Here is a 13,143-nt window from a genome sequence, read left to right as displayed (position 1 = left end):
AACAGTGGCCCACTTTAAGTTTGCCACCAAGTACCGATTTCCATGTGACAGAGACATTAACCACCTGGGGCCTTGAGTCTCTACCAGGTCTTTTCTCCAAATAGAATAAAAAAAGTGGCAGCCACAGTGGGACCCCTATCATTGTGCAGGATGTGGATTCCCACCTCTGTCTCTGTGAGTGCTTTGGCTGCAAATGGCTGAGGCCAAGCGTTCCTGGGTCTTAATGTGGGTCAGTGTTGGCGTTCTTGTAGATACGCTGCTGTTGTTCAAGTACGGACTGGGCCTAGGATGCAAAAAGTATTACACCCAAGTCAGTGTTTGCATCTTCTCTAACTCAGTGTCCAGAGTGTTCTGCCATCATCCTGGCCATTGTGGTGATCCAAAAGGAAGCTGCAGAAAATCAGTCTCCAAAACCAAACAACAGCTTTACCAACAGTCCCCAATGGCACGAAAGCAAACCAGCTTCCAGTGGGAATTCTGTTCCCTCCACACCGTAGACCTGGTTTCCTGGCAGGCTAAGCCACAGCTCCCAACAAAGACATCCATGTTCCCAGGACAGGGCTTGCAGATGCTCCCAGGTGCAAGCGTGGGGGATGCTCTCGTCCTGGTCCCCTGGGGTCCCATATGCTCTACAAGATGACAGCTTTTTGGGGCAGGCTGGCGTGGTCTGAGGGGACGTGTAGGGAATACTCGCTGATGAGTGCCGGGGCATTCTTGAGCATCTCGTAGAAGGAGTCCACTGTCTTCCGGTAGAGAGTGCGCTGCAGGACGAAGGGCCGGAAGAGGTTGAGAGGCTCAGCCCTGCGCACGGCCTCAGGCAGTCCCATGGCCTCAGGTACCTTGCGGTTGCCGATGAAGAAGTGATGGAGCTTCTTCTCAAGTAGGCTCCTCTCTAGGAAGCAGAGCAACTCGTGCAGACGGGTGTCGAGCTGGCTGCCCTTCCAGTCGGTGGCCCGCCGGGAGAGCAGGAGGTGCAGTAAGGCCGTCTTCAGGTGGTAGTTGCTGAGCCCACTGGGGCTGGTCAGGCGGCTCTGTTTGGAGAGCAGAAAGGAGGCAATCTGCAGGCAGCTGAGATGGCAGGCACCCTCGGGCAGCGCCTTAGAGGTTGTTCTGAGGAAGTGTCGCTCGTAGACAGCAAAGGACAGGAGCCAGTCTGTGCTGGAGGCCGGGGTCCCCATGGATGGCTCCCTGGGAAGGTGGGAGACAAAGTACAGGTCTGAGTCGTCACACTGGATCACGGGAATCAGGTTAAAGGGCATGAACTTCCCTGAGCGGAACTTGATCTTGAGGGACCCCGGGGTGTCCAGCTGGCCAAAGGCCAGGTCGAACTCGTACTTGTGGGCGATGCGGTGCCAAGCTCTGGTGAGGGCCGTCTGGAACCACCTCATGACCTGCATCGTGTCCAGGTACGGGGAATCCCCGGCACACAGCAGGTCTTCCATCTCGCTGCCAGGCCGCAACACATTATTCTTGCCATGGAGGAGACACAGCATGTCTTCCCCAAGCTTGGTCTTGCCACAGATGCAGCCCAGTGCATCCCCATCGGCCCGGACCACCTTGATCTGGCTGTAGCCCTGGCGATCCAGGGGCACAGGGCGGCTGGAGCACCAGAGCTCTGGGTGGAAGCGGTAGGGTTCAGGGGGCGTGAAGGGCACAAAGAGGTTGCACAGCAGTGGCCTGTCCACCTGCCAGTTCTCGTACATGCTGTCCACACCAATGAAGTCCTCCACCTCCATGTCTGTGTCCCGGTTGCAGAGGCTCCGCAGGGCTTCCAGCAAGTCATCCACAAAGCCTTCAACAAACTCCCGGGTGCGGGCAGCGTCAGCCGTGGCCCCCCGGATGCAGTGCTCATAAAAGTGGCCGAGCGTGGTCTTGTTGGGCAGGGTGAGGCCCCGCAGCGGGGTGGCCCCCAGCCCAGGCAGCTCGTCCTCATCACCGCCCAGGCACTCGGGTGAGGGCCCATCCTGGTGGTCCTGCCGCCACACCTCGATCACCAGGAAGAGGATCATGCAGAGGGTGCTCCAGAGGTCCCAGGCCATGAGGGTCTCGTTCTGCACCTGGCCCTCCTCTGCCACCTGCTCCAGGGTCTCCTCGGCCGCCAGCCGTGCCACCTCCTCCTCCAGGCGGAGCTGCTCCAGTTGCAGCTTCTCCTGGTGCTCCTGCATCTTGCGGATAATCTCCTCCTCATTCTCAGGGACTGTGGCGTTCTCCCGTGGGAAAAGCAGAGGGTGGTTGATGATGGCGGTCACCACCACTAGACATACCCGGAAGAGCCCCATGGCCATGGCTGGAGCTTTCCTGGAAAAGGGAGACCAACGGTCATACCAAGTTTCCCTTGATGCCACTTCTTCCCGGGACCCTCACGCCAACAGAGCTGGTGAATGCTTTAGTTCTTCTCCCACCCAACCCACCACTCTCCTCCCTACAGTCTCCTCACATGCTCAGTCTAGCCTTGAAAGAAAGGACCCCAAGGGCCTTCACCTGTGCTGGACAGCTTTTTCTGCCTGCCCAGACATTTCTCTTGCTGGCAGCAGCACCTGCTGTCCCTGGGAACAAATCCTTTACTTCTCACAGTCCTTATGGTTGGGCTGGAGATAAACCCAACCGCCAGCTCCAGGGGTGACATGTAACCCAGGCCCAAGACAATCAGAATCAGAATCCCCCACTCCCCTGCCCCCACTACAGCCACAGTGTTGGTTCAGGGATGAGCATATAACCCAATTTGGGCCAATAGGAGACAGATGTAGGATGTGCTGGGACCAATGGGGAGAAAGACCCCCTGTCACCTAGGGTTGCCGAGGGAAGAGGATTACACCTGCAGTAGTGGCGGCTCTCTGGCCACCAGGAAGGGGAGGCTGCCAACACAGAGGAAAGTGAAGAAAGCAGAACCCTACTACCACCACCCCTGCCTACCCTGCAGTCCAGCTATGCATGAAGTCACTATCTCTGGGCTTTTTAGTCATATAAGTCAATAAGAAGTTCCTTTTTAAAGTCAGTTTGGGTTGTTTTTCCATCACTCCAACCAAAATAGTCCTGAATAAAACATCCTCTTCTCCCCCCAGTGAATGCTATATAGTGAATGCATCTTTCCACAATACAGTAAAGCCTAGTGGTTAAGAGAGAGAGCTAGGTTCCAAAGCCAGCCCTGTCTTTGAATAGCTGTGCGACCTTGGGAATGTTAACTTACCTCTCTGGGCCCTGACTTCCTTATTGTACAAGAGGAAACCAATAGAATGCTACCAGGGTCAAGGTATTGATGGATGTGACAATCTGTGCAAACTGCATGGCCTGGCAACTGGTGCACAGCACACATTCATTGAACAGTAACTGTTTCTGAAGCAGTTTTGAGCCCTTATCTTCCCCTGCTGTAAAGCTCTCCTTCTGATCTGGAAGACTCCACCCTAACTTCAGACACAGATCTCCTGTGTCTTTCCCAAGGACAATCTTGGTGACAAGTAGAGAACTAGTGACAACTGAGTCACTCACTGGTTTTTCCTCTTATGAGGCATTTGAACTTTAAGTCCGACTTCTTAATTGTGAAAGGAGGTACTCTATTCCCCCAGGATAAATGGATTTTTAGGCCTCAAGTGACTTTGGGGGAAATATCTTTGCAATTCAAAATGTGAACCACAGGCCTGGCTGCAATATCTCCTGGGAACTTGTTAGAAATGCAAACTTGTTAGAAATGCAGAATCTCAGCACCTCAGGGCCTGCTCAGGGACTAGGGGTATGGAGAAGGGTACCGGACCCCCCTCCTACAATCAGACACACCAGCCAGTGCCTCAGGGCCTGCCCTGGGACCTGAGGCATGGAGAAGGGGACCAGACCCCCCTCCCACAACCAGGCATACTGTGCCAGCACCCTGGGGCCCACCCTGGGAACCGAGGCATAGAGAAAGGGACTGGATCCCCCCTCCCACAACCAGGCACACCGTGCCAGTGCCTTGGGACCCACTTGGGGACCTGGGGCACGGAACCAGGGATTGGACACTCTCCACAACCAGATACACTTCCTGTACCATGTAGCAGGCCAAAAACATCTCCATGTGGGTGGCCCACCCCAGCCACAATAACCATGGCTGTTGCAAAGGCAGCTAGATGCCACAACCACCATGCAGATGGTCCACCAGCCACTGGAGCAAGTTGACACAAGAAGAGTCACCAGCAGTGATAAAGAAAGGAGGAGGATGTCTGTCTCCACAGGGCCCATTGTATAGTGACGGAAGAAAGAGACATCTGCTCTATGATAGTACTGGGGGACCCAGTCATGCCTCTCAGCATTGGACAGATCATTTGGCCAGCAAATCAACAGAATAACCATTATTCTTTCAGAAGGAAAGAAGAAATCTAGGGTGATTAGAGGGGGGTGGGGGGAGGAAGGGGGATGAGGAGAGATTGGACAAGGGGCATAGAGAATAATTATGATTTGTAAAAAAAAAAAAAAAAAAAAAAAAAAGAAATGCAGAATCTCGGCCCCAGGCCTACTGATTCAGAATCTGTATTTTAACACCCTGCAGATCAAAGTCTGGGAAATGGTTGGTGTTTTACGGTGTCTTATAGTGTAAGCTTTACATTACACTCTCCTCTCCCAGAACAGGAACCTTGGGAATTAGCAATCCTCCCTCTCCACACTTGCCCCCTCCCCATCCTCCCACCCGCTCCACCCCTTTCCTGCCTGGGATTTCAGCAAAGAGAGCAAATCAGCTGAGGTCCCAGGATTGTTGTTGGACCACAAAGAGGACACGGAGGCTCCTCCCACCACCCTCTGGTGCATGCCAGTGCTCCTGATAGGAGCTCTGGGGAGGCCTGAGCTCATTCCCTTGGGCTTCAGCCCCTGACCTTGAATTTGCACAATGAAATTCTTGACCTAGTGGTGCACAGGAGAAGACATTTGTCATCAGGTGAGGATACCTCTGCAGGTTGTCCCCGGCAAGGGGCAGGATGTTGGCCACCAGCCACACTTGGGCAAAGCCTGCTGCCCAGATGTGACTCAGACAGCTCCAACCTGTACACAGCAGGACAAGTTAGCAGGAACCAAAAGGGTTGGGAGGATGGAGGCCATGCAGCAGGGAATCTAGTGTGCAGACAAATTCAGGCTGCGGAGGTGAGCTCTGAAGCACGTATGGGTTTCCACTTGAGGAGGAAATGGGGGACCAGAGAAAGTGGAGGAAGTCAGGGCTGGCCTGCGGCTCACTCGGGAGAGTGTGGTGCTGATAACACCAAAGCCATGGGTTCAGATCCCTATATAGGGATGGCCAGTTAGCTCACTTGGGAGAGCCTGGTGCTGACACCACCAAGTCAAGGGTTAAGATCCCCTTACCAGTCATCTTTTTTTTAGAAAAGAAAAAAAGGTTAAAAGAAAGTGGAGGAAGTCAGGGCTGGCTTGCGGCTCACTCGGGAGAGTGTGGTGCTGATAACACCAAAGCCATGGGTTCAGATCCCTATATAGGGATGGCCAGTTAGCTCACTTGGGAGAGCCTGGTGCTGACACCACCAAGTCAAGGGTTAAGATCCCCTTACCAGTCATCTTTTTTTTAAAAAAGAAAAAAAGGTAAAAAGAAAGTGGAGGAAGTCAGATCGGAAGGGGGGTGGGGTAAGGAAAAAGTACAGGGGGGCAGCGAGCCAGCTTTTCTTCCCCAAGCCGAGAAGCAGCTTGCTAGATAATTGAACAAACAAGTCAGCCCTGGTTTCTACATTAGAGAAGCAGCAACAGAAAGTTTTGCCAGGGTGGTCCAAGGCAAAACAGTGGGGTGGGCTGACTAATGCAGATGAGAGTTTCAAGATAAAGGCCTGGAGTGCTAATAGAGGAATACCAAGAAGCAGCCAATTAGGAGATAATTTGGGGGTTCTGAGGTCCTTCAGCGCCCCTGAACTGTGGGCAGCCACCTCTGGGCACAGCAGGCCTTGACCTATCACAGTAATAGCCCAACCCAGGGGGGAGTCAGTTTCCATGTCAACTCAGGTAGGATGCCACCGCTGTAGGGGTGGTGCCATCACCAAGCCCTGAGCCAGGGAAGTCCTTTTTCTCTCTACCCTATGGCTTCCACAGTGTACCTGTGTGCATCCCCATCCCTGCTGGAGGAAGAAAGGCTGTCGGGCTGGGCAGGCAAGGTTCAGAACTTCAAACCAATTGGAGAATCTGCCTCTGTGTGCAAGGGGTTAAGAGCACGGACTCTGGAGGAGACAGGCTGGGTTAGAACCAAGCATGTGCACCTAGTGAATGTAACCCCTTGGACAAATCACTCAACTTCTCAGAACCTGTTTCTTCATCTATAAAATGGGAATAATAACACCTGCTGTTATAAAGCTTGAAGATAACGCATAATATAAAATGCATGGTAAAATGATTGCCCCTGAGCAAGTTTTCTTATTAAAGGGTAGCTGCCATGGGATGCGAATAGGCAGATGACTCTGCCTGCAGGGGCTTATGATGGAGTGCGCCACACAGATGCCCCTAAGAGGAACCCTGCCAGGAGGCAGGCAGCCCACACAGTAACAGTGACAATAGCGGGGCTACACAGTCTTGCAGGAGCCCCAGGAAAACTGCCAACAAAACAGAAGGAGACCGAACTGTAGACCCAGCGGACCTGAGTCTGAACTCTGATGCTGCCCCTGCTGAGTGATCTTGGGTGGGTCACTTAGCTTCTCCAGGGCTCCTATGCTTTCCCTGTGAGATGGGGTTAATAGCAACCCTCCTTCACAGGGGTGTTGGGAAGGCCCAACGAGGTGACGCACCTTGGGCGCTCAGCACCGTGCCTGGCACAGAGTAGGCTCCCTACAGATACCAGCCCCTTTCCCCTCATCATCCACAGACCTCTGTTTTCTCACCGCCGAGTGCACCAGCCAAGTGCACCAACCCTGCCCATGTCCCAGGGACATGGAGGAACGCATGCATGCTCAAAAGTGCTCTGAAAGCACAAAGTGCTCCACTGTTACTGCTGTCCCTGGCACATCACCCTTCCGCCCTGCCTCCCAGCAAAGGGGAGAGGCTTTTGGAGCTGGGGTTCTCTGACTCACCTCCGTGCTTACGCCCTCTTCTCCTCCCCCGGGATGGGATCCCAGCTGTCATTTTGCTCCTTGTTAAATTCCACACAGGCTGCCTCTGTCTGCAGCTCCCTAAGGGATGGGGTAGGGAGGGCTAGGCGGAGATGGAGAAAAGGGCTGTGGCTGCTCAGTGCTCACTGGATGGGGCTGGGTTTGAAGTCTCTGCTACTTCCCCTTCCCAACCAAGTCATATGGAAAACTTCCTTGGGGACCCCAGAGATCAGAAGAACGAGGAGAAGGAATCAGGGTGGTCGGACATTTGGAGACTCTGGGGACAGGACAGGTATCTGGGAGCCTCTAACAAACCATGGGACACACACACACACACACACACCCCCACACACTCACACACACACAACTTTCCCCCAATTCCAGGGATGTCCACCTCCTCTTTGACCCAAAGCCCTCACCTCTGTGAGGCTGTCCCACACCTGTGGTCTGAGACATCAGCTGGTGGGTTTGGCTTTGAGAATAAATCTGGGTCATTTGGCAGGCTTTTGTCTGTCAGCTTGCCAGGACGCCGGCAGGAAGCTACTGAATTCCTCTCCACCCCTGTCCTTGCCCACAGAGAGGGGTGGCCCATACAGTTCACAGCTAAACTTAGGCCAGGGTCACGGGCAGCAGGGTCACGGGCAGCAGCAGCTGAAGGAAGACGGTGGCTTCTGGATGGCCGGCAGTGGTTGGCCAGGACCAGTGATTTACTCAGATCCTTACTCTGAGGCTGGCCAGAAGCCAAGACCCTGGGGGAGAAATCCAAGAGGGCGGCTCCCTTCCTTCACCATGGTCCCTCACTCCTGCATCTCCCAGAGCCCCACAGCACTCCCCACCATAGCTTAATCCCATGGATACCACTAAGAGTTTTCCCAGAGCCACCGCTTCCGTTCCCCAAGCCCTCTCTAGGACATGTTGGGCACTGTGCACAGTGACCACTATAAACTTCTAGAGGTGGGGGTGTGCCCTTTTTTGCAGGTGGGTTAACCAGAGCCTGATAGACTAGGTAATTTTCTAGCCACATGACTAGAGAAATCATAGCCGGGCTGAGATTCAAGCCCATTCTGTCAGTCTGCCTGCAAAGCCCAAGTTTTTTCCCACTGTGCTACGTTCACAGAGCAACTACTGAGCTCAAGGAATGTGATAGATGCTTCAGGGCCCACAGGATGTGCATGACATGACCCTCACCAGTGAAAACAGTGCAATTCACGCAGGGAATCAGCCAGCCACTAAGGACCATAATGTCACATGACAGAACGAGCACTTGGGCATGAAAGGCATATGAGCCATTAGCTGCAGAAATGCAATAGAGGGATGGAGTTTTATTCCTATCCCTTGGGCATCTCTCCTTGTCTAGAGACCTTCACTGTGCCCACCTGTTGGAGAGATGTTGGTGGACAATCTCTTGGCTCTACATTCACCTCCTCTCCTCTGTCCAGACAATTCCTACAACAAACCAGGAACAGCAGGAGCCTGTGTCCGGCCCCACACAACTGCAGCTTAGCAGCAGGGATCCCAAGACCCATTTCTCAGTGGCCCAGAGTTCCCCAGGGTACAGTGCTTCTCAGAGTGCTTAGCAGCAACAGCACCACGTGGGAACTTGTTAGAAATGCAAATTTTCAGGTGCAATCCCAGACCTGCTGATTCAGTAATTCCTGGGGTTGGGCCCAGCATCTGTGTCTTAACAAGCCCCCCACGTGGTTCCAATGCCTGCCCACATCTGAGAACCAACCATTCCCAAGCCAGGTGTCCTTGCCCCACGTCCAGCCTGTTAGATGAAATTAGCTTTGCTAATTACAACAGCAAAAGCAGCCCCGGCCCTGGCGTCATCTTTAGAGCCAAAAGGAGCAGCTGATGGGTTTCCTTTACAATATGGAATAAAGGAGGTGGCTGACGGCAGAGGAGGGCACTTTCAGCCCAGACCCTGGGGAGGTTACTTGGGTCTCTTTCTCAATGTTTAGGTTATAGACTCTCCCTGAAAGGAGGAGCCAAGGGAGACCCAAACTGTCATAAGTTTGGGCTGAACCCCTGCTGGATGCCCAGCTTTGTGTTGGAGTTTTGCAGTCCCAACTAATGAGGTACACAGTTGTTTGGGGGAAATAAAGCCACAGATTTAAGAAAGTCAGAATTTAGAGTTGTACTAATTTAACACCATTTTAAAGATAAGAAAACTGAGGCCTAAGGAGGAGATATGCTTGACTGGAAGGGTGGGGTGGAGGTGGCTGAAGCAGACTGGACATCATGCTATGGGCCCTCCTAGGGAGCACCTGGCAGGGATTACTGCACAGAACAGGAGAGGAGTAGTGAGTTACCCTATGCCAGGCACAATGTGAAGTACTCTGCATGTGTCTTGTTATTTAATTTTCAGAATATCAACTAGGCAGTTGCATTATCTCTATCTTCCAGATGAAGAGTGATGGTCAGGGAGGTTTACTAGGTAGCCGCTAAGATGCCCTGGTCTGCAGTCCCTGACTGTGTGAGCAGCACCTTGGCTGAGCCTGCTCCCTCCTTCTGCTCTCCCTCAATACCCCAGGGGGCTGATGGGAAGCTGAGTGAGCCCTGCTACCTCCCACTGCCCCTGGGCACCTCCTTGGCACCACTGTCAGTGATGACCACCAAAATCACCTAGGTCGGCTGTCCCTCAAGCTTCCCAAGCCTTAGAGAAACAGGACTGTGAGAAAGGATAGATTGGATGCAGAGCATGAGTTTGATCTTGAGTCTTGGTTTTGAAGTTTGGAGTCTGAAGCCCTGGTAAAGCTCTCCTCCTGTGGCCCAGTCCATGCCTCTGAACCCTGGTTCCACACTTCTCTCTAGCACAGCCCATGCACCACACTGGAGTTAGACCACCTTCCCTGTTGGGTCCAATGCTGCCCACTGTACAAGGCCGGCTCAGGGGCCCCTCCTCCAGGAGCCTGCCCTGGGAGCAGGTCCCCTCTGGAAACTCCTGCAGGTCAGGCCACCTTCCTGCTCTTTACTGTCAGTTCACCCACCTGTCCCTGCCTTCCTACCTACAATTCCAGCATAATCAAGAAGCTGAATGCCCTCCTGCAGCCCCAAGGGCACCAGGCGAGGGGCTAGGCACACTGCAGGCTCCCAGCATGTAAATTATCACGCATTTGGGAGGTGATGGCCTAGGAGGAGATGGCCCGGGACAGACAGAGCTATGGGAGTGACATGTCTCCAACTCCTTCCTCTTTGCCTAAGTCAGGACAGAGTAAGGACCCAGCACAGGTGGTTCTGTACAGCAGCTCTGAATGCATCATGGCCCCACCCATGGTCAGGGAGGAGAGCTACCACCAGGGCATCTCTGGAGAGGGTCTCTCTTCACCTGCTCCCCAAATGAGGATGGCAGGGAATCTGTGGGGGCCGAGCAGCATTGGGGTGGGTCCTAGCAGGCCTCAGGCCCTGATAAGAGAGGAATGGGCAGGCAAAGACAGGAAGTGAGGAAAGAGGAAGGAAGAGGGCCAAAAAAAAAAAAAAATTGAGAAAGTAGGTAGGAAGGGTGTGGTTCTGGGCCCCCAGTGCCTCCTCTTCTCAGCGTCCTTTCTGCCCCCTGGCCCAGTCACCTTCCACCTCTCCCACTGGACAGGACCTTCCTCTTGGCCTCCAGCCAGGCCCAGCTCCCCTGGACCTGCCACCCTGCTGGCCACTGGACTCCTTCCTTCATCTCTTCTGTTACCCTTTCTGGGGAAAATGGTTGTAAAACCAAGTGCCTCTGGGGGCCAAGCCCCAGGGGAAAATGAGAGAGGCGGTCGTGGTGGTCACGGTCCTGGAGAGCTGCGTGGTGGGGATGTTGGTCAGCTGGATGGCACATGCTTTATCTAAAGGGGAGAGCCACCACATCGTACATCCTGTGCATCCCAAATGAGAAGATTTTTTCCCCCCCAAGAGAAGTCAGCAATCTGGATTTTATCAAAATCCCCCAATATTTAAATGTTGACTGCTATTTCAAAAATTCTTTAAAAACCATGTGAGCCAAATAAAATATGTTAGTGGGCCACCCAGAGCCAGTGGCCCTGGTCTGCAGCCCCCTTCCCGTGCCATGCTGGCCTTTTCTCTCCTGCCCACTGCCTCCCCCACCTTCAGGAAGTGTCCCTCCAGGTTACCCTGACCTCGGACTCCCCTCACTTCCATTCCCTTGGCAACTCCTCAGCAAACCTATTTCCTCTGCATTCAGGACTCCCTGAACTCCCAGTGCCTCCCAGTCGGCCCCAGAAGCCACACTGGGAGGAATAATCATAAGCAGCATGTATGAGGGCTGACTCCCTGCTGGGCCTGTGCTAGGGGCTTTGAGTAAGGGCCAGAGGGGCTCTCTTCCTTCCTCCGGGTCTCTCCAGAGACTAGAAGAAAAGAGACTCTGTTGGAATGTTTTTGAAACCCCTCCTTCTTCCCAGAGTGGACCTTGAGGAAGCTTTTGGTGCATGTGGTAGGTCACCTCCTGTGAGTCACCCTGTGAGTCCACATGTGGACAGCACAGGCTTGCCTTAGCAAAAAAACCTAATGGTTATGCACTGAGGAGGAGCGCTTGGTATTGCAGAGTAAGGTCTGCAGTCCCAAGACTTGAGAACTGGAGTCCCCACTGCCCTCCTCAAACCCAGGGAGACTGAGTGAGTGGGACCCTGGGCTCAGGAGGACCAGGGTTCAAGAATGGACCCTGGTGAGGGAGGGGGAGCAGGACAGGAGAGAGAGAGAGCAGAGAGGAGAGACCACTGCCCCTCATGTCCTGTTAAGTGGCCCTAGCAGTGAGCCGTGGGAAAGTGCACACTGCGCATTGAGCCGGTCTTTCTGCTAAGGCGATCTCTGTTGTCCACATGGGGACATGCTGGCTGGACTCACAGGGGGTGTCTGGTCATATCTGCCAAAAGCATTAAGGTTGTCAAGGCCCACCCTCGGAAGGAGGAGGGGCACCCAAAAGTCACCAGGATGCCAACCCCATCCTCTGGACTGAGGTCATGAGGGCAGCCAGCCACCTGAGGTGCAGGAAGGACAGCAGCCTGGACCCTGCCCACCCCGGGTGGGGAGCCACATCCTTCCTGTTCCTGCTCCTCCACCGGCTGATGCATGCCCCTCAGCAAGCAGAGGATGGAGAAGGCAGGGAGGCCCTCAATTTCCCAGGAAGGATGGGGTGCCCCTCTGTTCAGCTGCCCTGCCTGGCTCCCCAATAGCAGAAGCCCTGGCCCACAGGACATCATGGAAATCACAGTGTCTTGGGACAGATGGACAGACTAAGTCCTGGTGTCTATGACTGGGTAGTGGGGAGTGGGGTGGAGAGAGTGGCAAAGGGACGACAAGGAGCAAAATGCCCCAGAGAGAAAAGGAAGCGGCTTCCCTGCGATCCCTGAGTCCTGGCCCACATCCCGTTTCTCTCATCCATTCCCTCCAGGGCACCTCAAAGCCGACAGTCACATATGGGTTGCATGGCAGCCCTCAAAAAGTTGTGCCCTTGGGCTAATGCCCAGACCTATGATGTGGCCTTATTTGGGAAAAGGGTCTCTGTGATGTGATTAAATTAAGGATTTGTGATGAGATCATCCTGGATTACCTATGTGGGCCCTAAATCCAATGACAAACGTCCTTATGAAGAGACAGAACGGGAGAAGGTGATGGGGGACAGAGGAAGAGGTGGGAGTGATGCTGCCACAGCCAAGGGACATCTGGAGCTGGTAGAAGCTGGGAGGGCCAAGGAAGTTCTCCCTTAGAGCACTCACGGGCAGCATGGCCCAGCAGATACCTTGATTTCAGACTCTGGCCTCCAGAAGGGCAGCCCCAGGAGACTAACGCAGCCTCAAAGCGCAATGCAGCCTCCCCTCTCCCAGCTGACTCTTCCACTCACTTTCCTGTTTCTGCTTGGGTGCCTCCAGTCCCCCAGCCAGCTCTGAGCTGGCCTCTGCTCTGCATCCCTTCTCCACTTCCATGGAGCCCTGTTTCTGTGTAACACAGGTCAGACCCCCAAGTCTGATGCTCAGGACCTGGCCCCAACCCGCCTCAGAGGACCCCTTGGTTCCTTCCCTGCCTGGCCCAGCCACTTCTGATCATCCTTTGTCCTCTGAACACCTCCTGTGCTTCCCCACTGAAGGAAACCAAAAATATTTCAGCCCCAAATATGTGT

The 13,143-nt window shown here is 53.9% G+C and overlaps 1 protein-coding gene across 1 annotated transcript; it reads right to left on the bottom strand.

The window, feature by feature from the left end:
- Positions 1 to 558: 558 nt before the first annotated feature.
- Positions 559 to 2,291, bottom strand: ITPRIP (inositol 1,4,5-trisphosphate receptor interacting protein). Its single transcript, XM_008576884.1, has one exon. It carries the CDS (start codon positions 2,283 to 2,285, stop codon positions 630 to 632), a length of 1,656 nt encoding a protein of 551 aa, XP_008575106.1. The 5' UTR covers positions 2,286 to 2,291; the 3' UTR covers positions 559 to 629.
- Between the last annotated feature and the right edge of the window lie 10,852 nt (positions 2,292 to 13,143).

Source organism: Galeopterus variegatus, unplaced genomic scaffold (assembly GCF_000696425.1).
Source record: "Galeopterus variegatus unplaced genomic scaffold, G_variegatus-3.0.2 Scaffold1418, whole genome shotgun sequence".
In the NCBI taxonomy this organism is placed as follows: domain Eukaryota; kingdom Metazoa; phylum Chordata; class Mammalia; order Dermoptera; family Cynocephalidae; genus Galeopterus; species Galeopterus variegatus.
Note: the sequence above shows the minus strand (reverse complement) of the source record. Positions and strands in the feature narration are given on the sequence as shown.

Coding starts and splice junctions, on each gene's coding strand:
- ITPRIP (XM_008576884.1), bottom strand. CDS start 2,285: ATGGCCATGGGGCTCTTCCGGGTATGTCTAGTGGTGGTGACCGCCATC.